Source organism: Bubalus kerabau, chromosome 22 (genome assembly GCF_029407905.1).
Source record: "Bubalus kerabau isolate K-KA32 ecotype Philippines breed swamp buffalo chromosome 22, PCC_UOA_SB_1v2, whole genome shotgun sequence".
NCBI lineage: Eukaryota > Metazoa > Chordata > Mammalia > Artiodactyla > Bovidae > Bubalus > Bubalus kerabau.
The window spans coordinates 44551363-44571291 of NC_073645.1; the positions used below are offsets into that span (position 1 = coordinate 44551363).

At 47.0% G+C, this 19929-nt stretch overlaps 1 protein-coding gene across 1 annotated transcript in view; it reads left to right on the top strand.

Moving 5' to 3' along the window:
• HTRA1 (HtrA serine peptidase 1) overlaps positions 1-19929 on the top strand; it is a 58177-nt gene that overhangs the window by 11231 nt on the left and 27017 nt on the right. Inside the window, exons 2-3 of the mRNA XM_055560117.1 lie at positions 18957-19056; positions 19489-19693. Coding sequence (XP_055416092.1) covers positions 18957-19056; positions 19489-19693 — 305 coding nt within the window. The remainder of the gene's footprint in view (positions 1-18956; positions 19057-19488; positions 19694-19929) is intronic.

Below are 19929 nucleotides of genomic sequence, written 5' to 3' on the forward strand. Positions count from 1 at the left end.
TATTCTGTTGTGTGAATATAGGAAGGCCAGACTCTTATTTTATCCCCTCTTCCTGATTAGGGTTTCCCTAATCCCAGCCCCAAACGTCACTTTGAAAGTCTAGACAGCCGAGGCGGCCCAGAAGAAGCTGGAACACAGGCTGCAGGAAGCCAAGATGGAAAATAAGAATACTCTATAAGGATGGGAATTACGTACTAAAAGGGAAAGATCAGGAAATGCACTTTTCATACATATTAGATTGTATTAATTTTTTCAGGAGCTGGAAAGGATGTTGGAAATGGTTTAGTCATCCCCCTCATCTTAGTGATGAGGTAACTGAGGCCCAGAGAAGGGAAGTGGCTCATCTTGGGTCTTAAGACCCACTTTTTACTTCTCACTTGAGCCAAAGATTTCTTCAGTTTTACAAGTTCCCCTCCTCTTAACTGGAGGGCGGTTTACTGTTTAGCCGCTAAGTCATGTCCAACTCTTTGAGATCCCCTTTGTTGCCCGCCAGGCTCCTCTGTCCATGGGATTTCTCAGGCAAGAGTACTGGAGTGGGTTGCCATGCCCTCCTTCAGAGGCTCTTCCTGATCCAGGCATTGAACTTGCATCTCCTGCTTGGCAGGTGGATTCTTTACCACGGAGTCACCTGGGAAGCTCGAGGATAGTGCCTATCAGCAAATGGGCAGAAGGGGTACCTCTCTGGATGGTCCCTACCCGGATGGAGGGTCTTCGTTCACCATCACATCCTTTTCCTCACACTTTCCCATCTTCTAACCCCAAGCCCCGGGCCCACCCCTCTCCACCAGGACTGCAGGAGGATGGCTGCTGACAGCTCAGGAGCATGTCCCAGGCCCTTCATCGACAGACCGGTCACCTCCCAGCCCGCTGCTTGAGGCTGGAGGCTTCGCGGAAGCCTGAACTGCCTTGGCCACTTCAGACACAACAAGCAGGAGGAGCTGGAGCAGGAAAAGAACCGGGCTGAGAAATCTGGGAAGGTCAAGACCGGAGCCAGATGCTTATCAGGAGGAAAGTTAATAGTGTTTTTGTGAGCTGAGCAGTCAGCCATTTCCCCAAAGATAATAATAGACACATCATGCTGGGTGTTCAGGAGACTTCTGAAAAAAGAAATCGTGTGGTGGAATGGATTGGAAACTCTTTTTTTCCCCCTAATACGTCAAACAGGTCAGGAAAAAAAAAACAAAAACAAAAACTATGAAAGGCAACAATACCCAGCAAACCCAAGCATTCAGTATGGGTATGCAAGCGAGGACTTTTTTCTTTTTCGCCAGTGAGACTGAAAAGCGATTATCAATGACAGGCACCTTTAAACATAGATGCATTGTTCTGGAAAAGGCCTTTTACCTTTTACCAGTAAAGTTGAAACTGCAGAGAACTGGGCCTTGCTTATGGCTGACTGGCCAGCTGGCCAGGCGCCCCCTGAAAGCCGTTCCTCCTCCTCGGGGGAGGCTGTCTTAGACTTGTTTGGGTTGTCTCTCTCCTCCTTCACTTCACCTGCCCGAGTCTTTTCCAGCATCATCGGTGGCAGCCTTGGCCCAGCCCCTGCAGACAGGCACTCTCTCAGGGCACATGGAGGTGGGGGATGAGTTTGCAGTCTGAGGTCTGGCGTCAGGCGAGCTTTTCCCACTCTGAGCTGTCTGGGAGACTGTGCCGGAAAGCCAGGAGCTGCCAGGCCTTGAAAATGCCAGTGCGGGCTGGAAATCGAGGCCAGGCTCCCCGGCTCCGCCCCGTCTTCCTCCTTTATTCAGTAGGAGCCGAAAAATGGGTCACACGTAACTCTCCTCCATTTTGCTTTTTTATTTCTCTGCAAAAGAGAGAGTGTAGTGGTCCTCCATCCAATTGTGAATTAAAAAACAAACAAACAAACACAAGAAACAGTTGCTACCTGTGAATATTCAGATTTTTCCCACAAGAATGGGGCTGAGGGCCTTTGGCCCTGGGACCCTCGGTTCCAAAGCTGTGTCTTTTTTCTGTTGCATGCTTCCTGACATTTGCAGACAGTGGCCCTGATGATGTACAGGATTTCCGGGTGGATTTTAGACCTCAGTCGGCCGCCTCGGCCTCAGTCAAGTGATGCTTCTGTCTCCCTCCTGTGCATTTTCCCTGCAGGGCTCAGAGAAACCTACCTGCACGGGCCCCTCTCCCCTGGAATTTGCAGTCACAGCACTGATTAGAATGGGGGTCTGATTTCCTGGAATGTGCAAGGTCTCGCCTCTGTCTCTGCTGCCTCCACGCTCCAGACCAGCGCGGGGCCAGACTCCGCATTGGAGCCATGGCTGACACATGCCCTTGGAATCTAATGGAGCGGGGCAGACAGAATGCAGTCGCTCAAACTGAAAACATGGAGCAAATGAGTCTGGCAAGGCATCTTTGCCACCTTCGCTAGGTGATGCTTTTTTCTTCTCCTCCAGGCAAGTGCTCTGCCAAAAAGGAGGCCCCATCCCCTTTGTGGACTTCCCAGGTAGCTCAGCGGTAAAGAATCTACCTGCCAATGCAGGAGACACAGGTTCAACCCCTGGTCCAGGAGGATCCCCTGGAGAAGGAAATGGCAACCCACTCCAGTATTCTTGCCTGGGACATCCCATGGATGGAGGAGTCTGGTGGGCTACAGTCCATGGGGTTGCAAAGAGTCAGATATGACTCAGCAACTAAACAACAATCCCCTTTTCACATCCCAGGTCATTATCCATTAGGAACCTGTTTAAGTCAGTGTCTCTCCTGACCCTCAGGGGAAGGTAGTCCAAGGTCAGTGGAAGAGGAGGAGGCGTCCTGAGCTCCTCTGGCGCCCTGGCTCCTTTAACTGCTGCCTGCCTGCTGTTCCTTCTCCCCCTCAGCTGCCAGTCCTTCTCCTCCTGTGCCCCTCGAGGTAACGCTCAATCCATCGTGCACCCTCACAAAGACAGCTTTGCTCAGTGAGAAAAGCTTCCTTGTGCCTCCCCGGGACGTGGACCAGCCGCTCTCCCAGCTGTGCGGTGTCAGGTTACTTAACCGCCTGCCTCCCAGTGCGGCTCCACGCGCCTACACACCTGGTCCAGCTGGGGCCCTGGGTGCCCACGCTCCGCCAGAGGTGTGGAGGCCCGCCATCCGAAGTCCTGATGTGGGGGGCGGCGTGGCAGGGCTCACCGCTCACGGTAAAGCTCAGTCTTTCAGCTTCTGTCTCTCCACGGTGCCGGTGGCTTGCCTTGGCCTGCAGTCCTCTCCCTCTCTCGGGTCTGTTCTGGCTCCGTCAGGAGCTGGGGGGCCTTTGGCTCAGGGCAGTATGATGCCCGACATCCCTGTCCCCCACCCCTACCCAGCCTTGCCAGGATCCACTTGGCTTCGTGGTAAAGGTTCTGAGCAGTGAGTGGAACCGGATGGGTGAGACTGGGCCACTGGGCCCATGTGGATGGTGTGCGAGTGATAATTTCCTCCTGGGGATGAGGGGCCCTCTCTCCACTTGGGCCTGGATTTATTTACCAAGCAAGTAGTCTCTTCGTAGTTACTTTTAATCTTGCCCTACTAGGGACAAATAAATGTTCACATATGACCCTGGGACCCTCTACAGATGAATAAGGGGACAGCCTTGGGCATACACCCGCTGGCAATACATTCCGAGGGGTCACTGGTTTCTAGGCCTGAATCTAGGCTGGTCCTTGGAAGATGGGGGCTCCAGAGACTGGCCTCCTATGGGGTGCACCCTCTTGGGGTACTTTGACTGTGGGAGGGTGGCTGATGACAGGTGAGGAGTGCATCCCAGACCCCTTACTCAACTGAGCTGTTCCTAAGGCTATTTAAACTTTCCCTGACACCTACTGCAAGCCTGCTGTGCTTGCTCCTTTATTTACCGTTTCTGAGCCTATGGGAGACTGGCTGGCTGTGTCTGCTGGTGGCCAAGAGAAATTTCCCAAGGCTTCTGGGCAGAGAGCAGTGGTGGGTCCAAGCTGGCATCTCAGGGGTAATTACTCCTCCTGGTCCTTCCAATGAAAATGGAAAGGTTTTCCAACCTCTGTACAATGCATTTGTACCCTTGCCTTAATAAGAACTTTGATTACTTATGCCCAGGTACTCTCAAGGAAGAGAGGGCTGGACCCAAAGTGCTCGGGGGACTGCGTCAAGTGCAGGAGAGCCAGCCGTGCAGGACAGTGGCTGCCCTGACTGGTCTGCCACAGCCCCTTGGCGAGTAGACCCTGGACAAATCCAGCCATCATTTTGTCTGAGTTCCTTTCTTCCTGTTTTGTCCTTTCCCCTTTGTTGGTGTTAACTCACTGAGTCGTGTCTCACTTTGTGACTCCAGGGACTGCAGCATGCCAGGCTTCCCTGTCCTTCACTATCTCTGCTCAGACTCATGTCCATGGAGTCGGTGATGCCATCCAACCATCTCATCCTCTGTTGTCCCCTTCTCCTCCTGCCTTCAGTCTTTCCCAGCAGCACCAGGGTCTTTTCCAATGAGATGGTTCTTTGCCTCAGGTGGCCAAAGAATTGGAGCTTCAGATCCAGCATCAGTCCTTCCAATGAATATTCAGGGTTGATTTCCTCTAGGATTGACTGGTTTGATTTCCTTGCAGTCCAAGGGACTCTCAAGAGTCTTCTCCTAGCACCACGGTTCAAAAGTATCATTTCTTCTTCACTTAGTCTTCTTTATGGTCTAACTCTCACATCCATACATGACTACTAGAAAAACCATAGCTTTGACTATGTGGACCTTTGTGGGCAAGGTGATATCTCTGCTTTTTAATACGCTGTCTAGGTTTTGTTGAAACTTGCCTTCCAAGGAGCGAGTGTCTTTTAATTTCATGGCCACAGTCACCATCTACAGTGATTTTGGAACCTGAGAAAATAAAATCTGTCACTGATTCCAGTTTTTCCCCTTCTGTTTGCCATAAAGTGATGGGACCGGATGCCATGATCTTAGTTTTCTGAATCTTGAGTTTTAAGCCAACTTTTTCACTCTCTTCTTTCACCCTCATCAAGAGGCTCTTTAGTTCCTCTTCACTTTCTGCCATTAGAGTGGTATCAGCTACATATCCGAGGTTGTTGATGTTTCTGCTGGCAATCTTGATTCCAGCTTGTGATTCATCCAACTTGGCATTTCACAAGATTTACTCTACATAGAAGTTAAATAAGCAAGGTGACAATATATAGCGTTGTCGTACTCCTTTCCCAATTTTGCCAGTTGTTCCATGTCCAGTTGTAGCTGTTGCTTCTTGACCCGCATACAGGTTTCTCAGGAGACGTGTAAGGTGGTCTGGTCTTCCTGTCCCCTATATGCTATCAGTTGTCAGGACCGGGCTGTGCTATGATTAGTAGTCTTTAAAGTGTGACTGTCTTTGTGTGTGTTTGTGATCAGTCATGTCTGACTCTTTGTCATTCCATGGACTATAGCCCACCAGGCTCCTCTGTCCATGGCATTTTTCAGACAAGAACACTGGAGGAGGTTGCTATTTCTTCCTCGAGAGGATCTTCCTGACCCAGGGATTGAACCCGTGTCTCCCATATCTCCTAGCATTGTAGCCAGATTCTTTACCCACTGAGCCATCAGGGAAGTCCATGACTATGCAGGAGACGCAGGAGACGTGTGTTCAGTCCCTAGGTCGGGAAGATCCCTTGGAAAAGGAAATGGCAACCCACTCCAGTATTCTTTCCTGAAAAATCCCATGGACAGAGGAGCCTGGTGGGCTACGTCGATAGGGTCACAAAGAATCAGACACGACTGAGTGTGCACGAACCATCATGACAATATTTGGTGGCATTTAAAGTTGAAGAAATTAGGTGAAAAATCACAGATGAATTCTTCCCTTTCTCTGTGGAGCCAGGAGGGACCTTGGAAGCCCCCCAGTTGAGCCTCCATATTTTACAGTGGAGGAATCTTCGGCTCGAGGGCCTTGCCTGAAGTTGTGCGGTTTGCCTCGTGGAGAGTGAACTGGGCCAGGCACCTTGGATCATGGGAGATAGACACCTGCCTTCCAGCACACGGGGTGCTTCCTCAGCTCCTGCACAGGCTGAGCCTGCCTAGGCTCAGCCAGACGATGGCATCATCCGCAGCAGGTCCTGAGCAGTGGCATCAGAGCAAAGCAGTGTTGTTGCTGTCGTCTTTAATTCAAGTTTTGGTAGCTTTCCCTAGTTGTCTGGACCTTTCACAGGGTTGGAATGTCTTAGAGACCATCACTCCTGCCCTTCTTAGTTTTCTGTTGCTGGTGATAAAGGACCACAAACGAAGCAGCTTTAAAACCACCCAAAGTCATTATCTCGAGTGACATGAAAAGGTCCCCAGGCACAGTTCCCTCTGCTCATTGCTTCCCTGGGCTGAAACTGAGACATTGCCCAGGCTCAGGATTTTCTTCCAAGCCCACTGGTTGTGGACAGAATTCACCTCTTAGTCTTTACAGTGAGATCCCCGTGTTGTCGCTGCCTCTAGATCAGGGAGCTACTGATGCTTCTCAGCGCTTCACAAGCACTTTGGATTTTAAATCAGATAAGGTTGGAATATAGGCAGGGTCTGCTTCATGGGTGTGTAATCTATTCAGAAGGACCCCCACTCCTGACTTAATGCTCTGCTCACCATCCTGGAGTTCTTGATAATTTTGAAACAAGGGGTCCCTGCATTTTCCTTTTGCCCTGGGCTCTGCAAATTATCTAGCTGGTTCTCAATGTGGGACAGGGCATTAAAATGCCAGTGATTTGACAAATCTGCTCCTGCAACTGATTTGAATTTTGAGAACATGCTGTTCCTGTTGAATAAAGGGGGATTTATTTCTTTTCCCTAGAATACACTGCGTTCTGTTTTCCAAATTAGCCCTACTTATCAACCCTGTGGAGAATTTGGAAAGCACGATTGTTCTTGCTGGAAGCGAAGGTTGGCTTGTTAATCCTAAATCCTGGCTCTGAGTTCTCAGGCCTGGAAGTGAGAAGCTGGTTCCCACAACCACAGGGGCCTCGGGGGGCTGGAGGCTGGGTGAAAGACCGCAGAGGCAGAGCAAAGAGCTCCTGCTAGGCAGCCAGACAGATGGGGTCGGCCTCCCGCCTCTGCTGCTCGCCAGCTCTGAAACTTTGAGCATCGTGCTTGACTTCTGTGATCCTCCGTCTCCCCATCTCTGTAGATTGGGGGTAACAGCCTCCTGCAGGCTTGCAGGGATAATTAGAGAGAACGGGTATTCAGTGCCTAGATTTGCGCTTGACACATGCATAGTAGATGCTCCGTAAATGTATAGTTGTATTCTTGTTGCTGCTATTTATTGCCAAGATTGAAAGCTGGGTGGGATTTGACTTGCTGTAGGGGAGGAGAATCTGTATGTTGGCCAGGAAGGAAAATGTGTGTGTGAATGCAGGACGTGGGGTGGAGCATGGTGTTTTTGGAGGCTTGGTGAGAGGTTTGTACACGTGGAGAGTGTGCATTAAGGAATCTTGGGAGGTAGAGTTGGGGACTCATAGCCATGTGATGGAGGGAGTTGTGGATGAGATGGGGATGGCCATGGGCAGCCTGCAGTAATTTCATGCACCCCAAGTGGTGATTACTGAGGGGAGACATTGAAAACCGACCTGCCTGAATTAGAATGTGCAAGTGGGATTCTTAAAAGTTTCAGAAGTGCGGAGGAAACTCTGGGAGGTGTGGAGATGCACCTGGGAGGCTAAGTGCAGGGCGGAGAGCTGGGAAGTGATAACCCAGTCTGTGGCTCGGAGACACGGGTGGGTTTAGCGCTTTTTGTGCTTCTCATTCAGGAATGTTCTGGGGTTGGAGTCCAGCTTGGTCTTCCTGTCTCTCCCAGGAAACCGTCTCTTTTTGAAATTTTTAAAAATTGTTATTTATTTTTATTTTATTTTTTTTGCCTTCTGGCATGTGGGATCCCTAGTTTCCTGACCAGGGATCAAACCTGAACCCCCTGCATTGGAAGCACAGAGTCTTAACCACTGGACTGCCAGGGAAGTCCCCCTGCAAACCATTTCTGTCCTAGGGTAGATAACTAGACACAGAAGTGACTTCAAAGCACCTAACTGTATTTATTCATTAAACCCAAAGAAAAATGACCTCCTAGATTTACTTTCCCTGAAGCCATATCCCTGAATGTCCACAGCAGTCTGACAGGACGGGAGATGACAGAGGGAAGGAGACAAGGTTTTAACCAACTGCAGTTTAAATATTTCACTTCTGCAGATTTTCCAGAAGCTTTTGACAACTGAATGCTTTGCTAGGGCCCTCATGGGGCAAATGCAGGCTCTAGGCCAAAACCTTGTCTACCTTCCCTATAAATCTTCTCCTTTGATTATTGTGGCTGTGCTGGACTGCAGCATTATCCACTGGAGAGAGCCCAGGAGACCAGGCTGAGGTTCCCATAGTTTCATGGTTTGTGGACACTGGGTGTCTTAGTAATTGCTCCAGAATCACTGCAGATGGTGACTGCAGCCATGAAATTAAAGGACGCTTGCTCCTTGAAAGAAAAGCTATGACAGCATATTAAGAAGCAGAGACATTACTTTGCTGACAAAGGTTCACCTAGTCAAAGCTATGGTTTTTCCAGTAGTCATGTATGGATGTGAGAGTTGGACTATAAAGAAAGCTGAGCGCTGAAGAATTGATGCTTTTGAATTGTGGTGCTGGAGAAGACTCTTGAGAGCCCCTTGGACAGCAAAGAGATCCAACCACTCAATCCTAAAGGAAATAGACCCTGAATATTCATTAGAAGGACTGATGCTGAAGCTGAAGCTCCAGTACTTTGGCCACGTGATGCAAAGAACCAATTCATTGGAAAAGACCCTGATGCTGGGAAAGATTGAAGGTGGGAGGAGAAGGGGAGACAGAGAATGAGATGGTTGGATGGCATCACTGACTCAATGGACATGAGTTTGAGCAAGCTCCAGGAGATGGTGAAGGATGGGGAAGCCTGGCGTGCTGCAGTCCACCGGGTCACAAAGAGTCGGACATGACAGAGCGACTGAACAACGACACTGGGCCAAAAGAAGGAGCTGACAGTTCCATTTATCAGATAATTAGGTCTCAACAACTTAATAAGTTTTTGTGTCCTTGTAACATAGTAGTCACCCACTCCAGTGTTCTCGCCTGGAGAATCCCAGGGACTGGGGAGCCTGGTGGGCTGCCGTCTATGGTGTCGCACAGGGTCGGACATGACTGAAGCGACTTAGCAGCAGCAGCAGCAGCAACAACAACATAGTAGTCATTTGATAAAAAAGGAAAAGAAAGAGGGACTTCCCTGGTGGTCCAGTGGCTAAAACTCTGCCCTCCCAGTGCAGAAAGCTTGGGTTTGATCCCTGCTCAGGGGAACTAGGTCCCAGATGCCACAATTAAGAGTTTGCATGCCGCAACTAAAGATGCCGCAGGCTGCAACAAAGACCGCGAAGATCCTGGGTACCCCAACTAAGACCTGGCATAGCCAAATAAACAAGAAAGAAAAATGACATTTTAATTTTATTAGTCACTATCCACAATTACTTACAAAATTAATACAAATGATCTATGTGCACTCACTGGGAGCCACACAGCCTCTCAAATCTTAGATTCAGATTGGAATGTTCCACCCATTTCCAATTCGACATTGATTTCTGTATGGTACTTGCTTTTAATCACAGAGACCACCACCACCCGATGTCCAGATTCACAAACATACAGAATCGCTGAAAAAAGGTAATGCAATCTGATTTTGAGATTGTGAACTGCCAAGAGCTTGCGCTCAAGGTGTCCAACAGTGTTTTCCCAGAAAACTTGAAATATCCTGGGAGTTTGCTATGACACTCTGGGGTGTCTCTGGGCTGAGTTTGAGAATGAAATCATTAGGATTGGAAAGATTGCTTCCTGCTTCACACTTTATCTTTACCTGACTGTTTTGCCTTAAAGATGAAAGAAGCACATGTTTTAATGTATTTAAAGCACATGTACAGTTGTGTGCCAAATCTTTGGAGAGAAACACAGGTAAAAGTCTGTCCTTTGATTCACAGCCCCCTCACTGCGATTTTCATTTTCACTGCAGTCAGTTTTCTTCAATGTGATAACGTATGTCAAATACTTAACTTACTGCCTGGCCTTTTTTCAGTAAACACTTTATAATGGAAGTGTCTGCTATTCTAATTTTTTTTTTTTTACAAAAATATTTATTTGGCTGTGCCAGGTCTTAGTTGTGGCACAGGGGATCGTTACTCTTTCTTGAGGTTTGTGGGATCTAGTTCCCTGACCAGGGATCAAACCTGGGCCTCCAGAATTGAGATCATGGAGTCTTAGCCACTGGACCACCAGGGAAGTCCCTGTTATTCTAATTTTGATAAGAAACATCGAAACTTATCAACAGTATGTGTGTGTTTCCCTCTCCTCCTATTAGGAGGTTGCTGAAAATAGTTAAGAAGTATTATTTGTAAAACCCCAGAGATGACGGTTCCAAGGAAGCAACATCTGTGGAGTTTTGTGGGTGACTAGTGGTTTATAAAGAGGAAAGATGAATCGTTTATTATCTTTGGATGGGAATCTATTTTAAAACTCATAGAACTATAGGAAATGGCTACTCTTAATGGGTCATTGGTTGTGTTAAAATCAGTAATGATAAATATTTACTAGGTAAGTGGAAAGCTCCGTCTTTGTAAAATGTCATGGCTTATCATTCTGCTAATCTTAGTTATTAGAAATTTTTCTGTTTGAAATAAAATTACGTAGTGTACCTTTCAGTTCTCTCTTTTTGAGGATTATTTTGATATCCTGCATTCTTTGCTTTGCATGTAAATTTTAGAAATAACTTGTCAGTTTCTGCAAAATTTCCTGCTGGGGTTTTCAACGGGACAATGTTGAGGTATGTGGGATCTAGTTCCCAGACCAGGGATCAAACCTGGGCCATAGATCAATTTTGGGGAAATTGATAACTTAATAAGAGAGAGTTCTCTGACACAATATGATGTCTCTGTCCATTTATTTATGTTTATTCTTTATTTCATTTATTACATTTATTCTTTATTTCAGCAGTGCTTTGCAGCTTTTGGTGCACAAGTCTTGCACATATTTTATTAAACATTTTCCTAAGTATTTAATGGGCTTCCCAGGTGGTGCTAGTGGTAAAGAACCTGCCTGCCAATGCAGGAGATGCAAGAGACATGAGTTCGATCCCGAGTCAGAGTCATCCCCCAGAGAAGGAAATGGCAACCTGCTCCAGTATTCTTGCCTGGAAAACTCCATGGATGGAGGAGCCTGGTGGGCTACAGTCCATGGGGATCTTAAAGAGTTGGACATGACCGAGTGACTAAGCACAGCACCCAAGTATTTAATATTTTTTGTGGTGTTATAATTGATATTTTTTAAAATTTCAGTTTCCAGTTGTTTACTGATAATGCATAGAAATACAATTGATTGTACATATTGACGTGTTACCCTGTGATGTTAATAAACTCACTTATTCTAAGTAGTATATTTATAGATTCTTTTTTTTTGTAGACCCTTAATGTCACCTGCAAATAAAGACAGTCCTATGTTCTCCTTTCCAATCTCTATGCCTTTAAATTTCTTTTTCTAATTAATTATTCTAAGACTTTAATAAAATATTGAATAGAAGTGGTAAGAATAGATTTCCTTGCCTTGTTCTCATTTTTAGCTGTGTGTGCTATGCTCAGTCACTCAGTCGTGTCCCATTCTTTGCAACTCTATGGACGTTAACCCTCCAGGCTCCTTTGTCCCTGGAAGTTTCCAGGCAAGAACATTGGAGCAGGTTGCCATTTCTTTCTCCAGGGGATCTTCTAGACTCAGAGATAGAACCTGTGTCTCTTGCATAGCATTTATTTTTTCACCATTAAGTATGATGTTAGTTTTAGGGATTTTTGTTTTGATCTCTTTTGTCAAATTGAGGAAAGTGTCTTTTATTTCTAGTTTGCTGAGGTTAGTTTTATTTTTTTTTAATCATGAATGGATGTTCAATTTTGTAGAGTCTTTTTTTTGGTACCTATTGAGATGATTGTTCAGATTTTCTTTTTTAATATGTTAATATGTGGAGTTGTAAAAAGTCGGGCACGACTGAGCGACCGAACTGAACTGAATAGTGAATTACATTGCTTGATTTTCAGATGTTACACCGACTGTATTTATCCTTTCCTTGGATAAACCTCACTTAATCATGATATGGTATCCTTTTTATTATATTGATAAATTCTACTTGTTAAAAAATTTAAGGACATTTAGTCTATGTTCGGGCTTCCCTCGTGGCTCAGATGGTAAAGAATACTCATAATGCAGGAGACCTGGGTTTGATCCCTATGTTGGGAAGATACCCTGGAGAAGGGAATGGCAACCCACTCCAGTATTCTTGCTTGGAGAATCCCATGGACAGAGGAACCTGGTGGGCTACAGTCCATGGGGTTGCAGAATTAGGACACGACCGAGCAACTAATACTAGTCTATGTTCATACTGGATATTAGCCTATAATTTTCTTTTAATATCTTTGGCTTTTATATTAGAGTAATGTTGAGTTCATAAAATAAGTTGGACAGTAGTTTCCTTCTTCTGTTTTTGGAGAAAGTTTGTGAAATGTGGGTATTGTTTTTTCCTTAAATGTTTGGTAGAATGCACCAATGAAGTCCTATGGGCCTGACATTTTCTTTGTGGAAAGGTTTTTAACTACAGATACAATTTTTTTTTTACTAGATATAGTATTGTTTGAGTTATCAGTATCTTCTTGAGTGAGTGTTAATAGATTATGGCTTAAAAAAAATCTGTCCATTTTATCTGAGCTGTAGAATTTATGTGCATGATTTTGTTCATGATATTTCCTTATCATACCTTTAATGTCTGTAGGATCTGTAGTGATGCTCCCTTTTTGACTCCCTACGTTGGCCATTTTTTGTCTTTTATCTTTTTTACGTTAATCAGGAGTGTAGACAATACCTTACTTTCATGCTTCTGAGTTGCCAGCTTTCTATAAATGGCCGGCCATTACTGAATGCCAGCCAATTCTAGCTTTCTGTGATAAGGGAGCAGCTAGAAGTTCCAGGCCTTGACTCTGCTTGAGATTTCCCAAGCTCATTACCTTCTGCCATGTCAGTTCTGGCCTAATTAAACAAGGCCCTCACTTAGCAGAGGGAGTTATATTTGTCTTCTGGGGCAGCTTGGTTGCTCCATGGGAATCTGAGAGTGCAACTGGGCTTCGGTTCAGGCGAGGCTATTCTGCTGACCCAGCTCTCATCTAGCTCTGCAGTGGCTATGGGGTGCTCTTGCAAGCTGGGGAATGGAGGTGCACATCAAAGCCAGAAAAACTGGCTTACCACACCGTTTCCCTTTGCTCTCTGCCTCTGCACTCCTCCTGTTAGGAGGAGTCTCCAAGACATACACAAATTTGCCGAGGTTGGGAGAGGGGTTCTCTGGACATATTCACCTCTCCCTTTACTTTTCTGCTGTGCTACAGAGGTAATTGGTGCTCAACCCTGTCTGGAGCTGCCTACTGAGCACCTCTGCCAGTTCTTTTTTTTTTTTAACTTTTAAGCTGTGCCATAACTTGGCCAAGCACTTTATCATACACAGTAGCTCATAAAGTCAGTGACAAAAACACATGGAAGTAGGAGACTTCCTTATGGTCAAGTGGTTAAGACTTTACTTCCCAATGCATGGGGTGCCAGTCAGTCCTTGATTGGGGAGCTAAGATCTCACATGCTTTGGGGCCAAAAAAAAAAAAAAAAACCCAAAACATAAAATAGAAGCAATATTGTAAATTCAATAAAGACTTTTGAAAAGTGGTCTATATAAAAAAAATTGTTAAAAAATCACACACACACACACACACGGAAGTAGATGGGCTTTGGTGGTAGCTCAGTTGGTAAAGAATCCTCCTGCAATGCAGGAGACCAGGGTTCAGGTCAGAAAGATCCCCTGGAGAAGGAAATGGCACCCCACTCCAGTATTCTTGCCTGAAAAATCCCATGGACAGAGGTCTCTGGTGGGCTATACCAGCCCATGAGGTCACAAGAGTCAGAGTGAAGACACAACTTAGCAACTAGACCACCAGATAAGACTTGGAGGAGTCTTCCACTTAAGGTCACACAGCGAGGACCAGATGTCTCATCTGATCCTTCTGAGGCCAGAGCCAGCGCTGTGGCCCATCCTCCCCATGCTGAGTGGCTTGGATGCCCCAGCTCTCTGTCTATCTCCATCACTCAGAGTGGGTCATGGCAGAGACAGGTCCATCTCTGGAATTATCCACCCAAGCTGACCCCTCTGGGAGGAAGATGGTTGACTCACAGTTGAAATCACAGCAGATGGGGCCAATCAGGGTTTCTAAAGACCATGAGGCAGCAGCAGCAGCTTCCTCTAGTTTGATGGACAACTTATAAATGGAACCGGACTCTAACACTGAGTCTAGCTGCTCTTAGTGACCCTTTTATTCCTCATTCGAAAATTGTGTTTGGAGAAGGCAAACACTTCTTTGGTTTGACGTTTTGCCCATCTTTGGACTACTGGTTGATCCTGCTTTGGTTCAGTTGTTTCTGCTCTATTTATTTCTCCCAATGACACGGATCTACCAATGATAATAGAGGTAACTCATTGCTTTTTCATCTAAGCTGCACAATTAAGGCTTGTCCCTTGGGCTTCTCCGTGTGGTCTGTGTTCCCACAGCCCCTCTGTTCTGTTTACTCATCTGCAGAATTAGGCAAGTCTTGTGATGCTGAAGCTGAAACTCCAGTACTTTGGCCAGCTCATGTGAAGAGTTGACTCATTGGAAAAGACCCTGATGCTGGGAGGGACTGGGGCAGGAGGAGAAGGGGACGACAGAGGATGAGATGGCTGGATGGCATCACCAACTCGATGGACATGAGTTTGGGTAAACTCTGGGAGTTGGTGATGGACAGGGAGGACTGGCGTGCTGCAATTCATGGGGTCGCAATGAGTCAGACACGACTGAGCGACTGAACTGAACTGAACTGTGCCCAATCTCAGATTCCACAATCTCTTTCTCTTGCTGTAGCATGTTGGAATGAGAGGGAGAGAGAGGGATTAGATCATAGAATGTTGGAGTGGAAATAGACTTCACAGCTCATTCTAGAGGTAATTGGCCCCATTTTACAGACGGGGAAATGGAGACCACCCAGTAGGCTGTGGCTGGAACTTGGGCCTTCTGGTGTCCAAGCTAGCTCTGGACACTGCTCTCCCATGTTGCTGTCCCAGGTGGATAGACCCTGGAGCCCCTTTCTCTAGTGTGTGTGAGAAAGCAACTGCTTCTCATTTTAGCTGGAAAAACCCATGCTCATTTTCATCCCTGATGTGGGCAGATTCTCCCAGGCCTTTGTGGGAAGTAGAAAGAGGAAGTGAGGGGATGATTTTTAGTGGCAGGGCTCTAGTAACTGTCCTTCTTGTGAGGGTCTCAGAATCTCCACACTTCCCTGGGGTTGCTGGTCTTGTTGGAGTTAAGCCTTCTCTTGGCTTTTCCCAGGGAGCAGGTCCAAGGAAGCCCAGAGGTACTTGTTTACAGCTGTCTCTGGGTGATGTTCGCCAGGTTCTGAGTCGGGGAGGAATGTTTCTATCCCCTTATTTATTTCTCCCATTGGAGAACTTGGAGAGACACACCAGTTAAATCACCACAACTACCTGGAATCCTGGGAGGACAGCAGATATGTTTGGGGCTGGAAATGTTGTATTTTTGCTCAGGTTTTTTTTTTTGGTGATTCATACACTCTATGAAGGAATTTAGTGTCTATGTAGAAGTCATTTATTGTCTGTGAGCCTCAGTTTCTCTAAAGGTTGTTGCTGTTCAGCTGGTCACTTGTGTCTGACTCTTTGTGACCCCCATGGACTGCAGCTTGCCTGTCCTTCACCATCTCCTGGACCTTGCTCAAACTCGTGTCGATTGAGTCGGTGATGGCATCCAACCATCTCATCCTCTGTCAACCCCTTCTCCTCCTGCGTGCTATCTTTCCCAGCATCCAGATCTTTTCCAACAAGTCAGCTTTTCACATCAGGTGGCCAAAGTATTGGAGCTTCAGCATCAGCCCTTCCAGTGTATATTCAGGGTTGATTTCCTTTAGGATGGACTGGTTTGATCTCCTTGTAGTCCAAGGGACTGTCAAGAGTCTTCTCTAGCACCACAGTTCTAAAGCACATGGGAACAATATGCAATTTTCCTCTTCCACAGGAAGGGGATCATGCTGCTGCTGCTGCTAAGTCGCTTCAGTCATGTCCGACTCTGTGCGACCCCATAGATGGCAGCCCACCAGGTTCCCCCATCCCTAGGATTCTCCAGGCAAGAACACTGGAGTGGGTTGCCATTTCCTTCTCCAATGCATGAAAGTGAAAAGTGAAAGTGAAGTCGCTCAGTCATGTCTGACTCTTAGTGACCGCATGGACTGCAGCCTACCAGGCTCCTCCGTCCATGGGATTTTCCAGGCAAGAGTACTGGAGTGGGGTGCCATTGCCTTCTCTGAGGGGATCATGAGGGAAGGTTTTCTGGTAGTATCATATGAAAGGGTCCTGAAAACCAAAATAACAAAATGATGCTACTGTAAATTTGCTGAGTTAGTTAATCTTGCCTAGTATTTGCAGGCCTTTCCTATACCTTAGAAAAATCAAGCTGTGCAGAAAGGGAGTGGATTCCAGCCCTGAAATAAAGCAGTGCAGATTCCAGGAGATGGAACAGAGAGGGGCCCTTTGGTTTTCGATGGTCTCTCACTTCCAGGAGGGAAAGTTGGGAGAGGCAGGCTGGTCCCCAAGATGTCCCTGTGCCCAGGGGTATAGAGCTGGGAACTGAGGTCCCTGGTGGGGCCGCACGGCCACTGGGGATGCCTGTGGATATGCAGTTCCAAGAGCCATAGAGGACTTGAGAATGTCACACGTTTCACAGCCTGGAGCAATGGCCGTAGCCCAGGCATGGAGGCGCTGTGTGTGTACGTAGTGTAGGAGTGCATGTATGTGGCTATATGTGAACGTAACTGGGTCTATGTGCGAATGTAAGAGTGTGTGTGTATATGAAGCTGTGTTTCTATAAGAGTCAGATGGGGTTTGTATATATGTGTGTGCATGAGTGTGTGTGGATGTCTTTATATGTGTGTATATGTGTGTACATGTGAGTGTGTGTGTGTGTATGCTCATGAGTATGAGAGTGAGTGTGTGTATATGTGTGTGTGAGCATGTATTCATGAATGTTTAAGTGTAGGTGTGGGCTTTAGTGTGTGTGTGTGTGTGCATTGGGGGTGAGCCGCACAGACCCTTTGTTCATGAGTGGCAGTTTTGCAGGCCAATGGTTTCCTTTAAAACTTCAGGCTTCTTGCGAACCCCACTGTGTGAATGGGGAGAGAGACAGACCAGGGCCTCTCAGACCATCTGTGGTGAAGGATCAGGGTTCCTTTCCTTGTTATTTCCTACCCATCATGGATCAATACATTCATGCTGCTAAGTCGCTTCAGTCCTGTCTGACTCTGTCAACACTGGAGTGGGTTGCCATTTCCTTCTCCAATCCATGAAAGTGAAAAGTGAAAGTGAAGTCGCTCAGTCGTGTCCGACTTGTAGCGACCCCATGGACTACAGCCCACCAGGCTCCTCCATCCAGGGGATTTTCCAGGCAAGAGTACTGGAGTGGGGTGCCATTGCCTTCTCCACAATACATTCATAGCATACACTAAAAATGAATTACTACCAAGATGTAATAAGAAAAGACACAATCAGCCCCATTAAAAATTTTTTAGATTTCTCTGTCAAATTTCTTTATAGGTTTCTGGAATCTCCCTGTGAGTCCCTTCCCCCCAGGCTGGGTGGCAGTGTGGCTGGCAGAGCGCTGGGTGCAGCCCTGAGCTAGACTCACAGCTGAGGCAGAGAGAAGGGGAAGGCAGGGTGTAGGATTCTTGGCTGCAGACTGACCTGGAACCCCTCTGCCATCCAAGCAGAGAGACTAGGGGTATCACCAGGTGGCACAGGTTTGGGGTCAAAGTAAGAGGCTCAGACCGCCTCTGCCACTTGGGTACCCGCAGAATGGGGGCTCGGTACCCCAAGTCTCTAGTAGCTCATTTCTGAGTCAGGTGCTATGGGTGCATGCATTGGGTTGGTGGCAACTAACTTCTTGCCTTCCTCGAAACCCTATGTGTGATATGTGATAGCTTTGTCTGAAAGTGGCTTTGCAAATGCCCACGGTATGGGGATTCCCTAATTATAGTGGATATGTTTACATAAAGAATTTTGGTCACTGGATTTTCCCCTTTTTTTCCCCCCAATAGAATCAAGGCATCTTTTGGCCTGGGATGTGCTGGGGTGGGAGGAGTGAATGATTAATTAAAGATTAATGGAAAATTGCTTTGGGGACAGACAGAGGGGAAGACACTATCTGTGCCTTTGCCTTAGTGCTTTTTCATAGTAGCCTCTTAAATCTCTAACATCTGATGGGCATCTCATCAGAAACAGCCTCAACCCCTCCCCTCGACGGCGGTGGTATGCTGAGAAGGGCTGCTGTGTGGTTCTGGGGGAGTCGGGGAAGGGACACTGGTGGACAGTGCCATGTCAAGGTGACCCTTGGGCCACCTGCTGTTTGGAATAATAAAGGAGGCCCAAGTATCTGCTAATGCCTCTGGGTCAACATTTTCGTGATGAAACAGTTGAGACCAAGGAAGCCAAGCAAACAGGTCATCTTTGGTGGGTGTTGCTGTCTCATCTGGGGCTTCCCCGGTGGCTCAGTGGTAATGAATCCACCTGCAATGCAGGAGCCGTGGGAGATATGGGTTCGATCCCCGGGCTGGCAAGATCCCCTGAAGGAAGGCATGGCAACCCACTCCAGTATTCTTGCCTGGAGAATCCCATGGCCAAAGGAGACTGGTGGGCTACAGTCCATGGGATCGCCAAGAGTCAGACACGACTCAAGTGACTTAGCACATACGCACGTGCATCTGAGTGGGCATTTCCTCAAGTGCTGGAAAGATCCTTGTCTCTGAGCCCAGGTCTGGGGTCTTGTCTTCACCCTCCTTTTTTGGTTCTTCTGACCCACAGCACAGAGCACAGGATCTTGAAGTGTCTTGCCTTTGTTTCTCTTCTTAGGTCAGGAAGATCCCAACAGTCTGCGCCATAAATACAACTTTATTGCCGATGTCGTGGAGAAGATAGCTCCTGCCGTGGTTCACATCGAACTGTTTCGCAAGTAAAGAGAGCCTTCCTTTTTTTTCCACAGTCTCCGAAGCGCCCACCAAAACTACTGCCATAAGCAAAACATCAGAGCTGTTTCTGAGACACTTTAGAGTGTCACTGAATACAGTCCTACAAGAAGATAAGCCCTTCTCCCTTGGGATGTTTTCCTGTTTGCCCATTGAAATCTACATTCTTGACCGTTCTAAGATGTTTTAAGAGCCTCTGGTTCTGAAGAGATTCCCTAAGAACATTTTCTAAGTGGAATTTTGGGATGCGAATAAAAGTCAGTCTAACATTCTATTTTTTAGAGTTTAATAAAGCCATTGGGCACAGTAACAATTGCTAGTAATAGGTGTGTGTTGCTGTTATAGAACTGATGCATCAATGTGTCAGAGGGTCGATTTTAAATGTTTCAGCTTTAACCGGGTACTCTTTTTGGTTCTAGGCTTCCTTTTTCTAAGAGGGAAGTGCCGGTGGCCAGTGGGTCTGGATTCATCGTGTCCGAAGATGGACTGATTGTGACAAACGCCCATGTGGTGACCAACAAGCATCGGGTCAAAGTCGAGCTTAAGAATGGTGCCACCTACGAGGCCAAAATCAAAGACGTGGACGAGAAGGCGGACATTGCCCTTATCAAAATCGACCACCAGGTAGGTGTGTTCCCCACCTGCAGGACCAAGTTCTCAGGTGCCTTGGCTGACGCTTGGCTAAATCCGGAGAGGTCAAAAGACACCAGAACTCCCTGATTTCATGAGTTTCTCAAGTGGGATGGAACCAGTTAGGTCTGGATCAAAGGAGAGCATTTGGGAGATGCTGAGTGTGGCCTGGGGTGGGGAAAGGGTGGGATCTCATGGAAGCTTCTTGAATAAGCAGGCCATAAGATCAG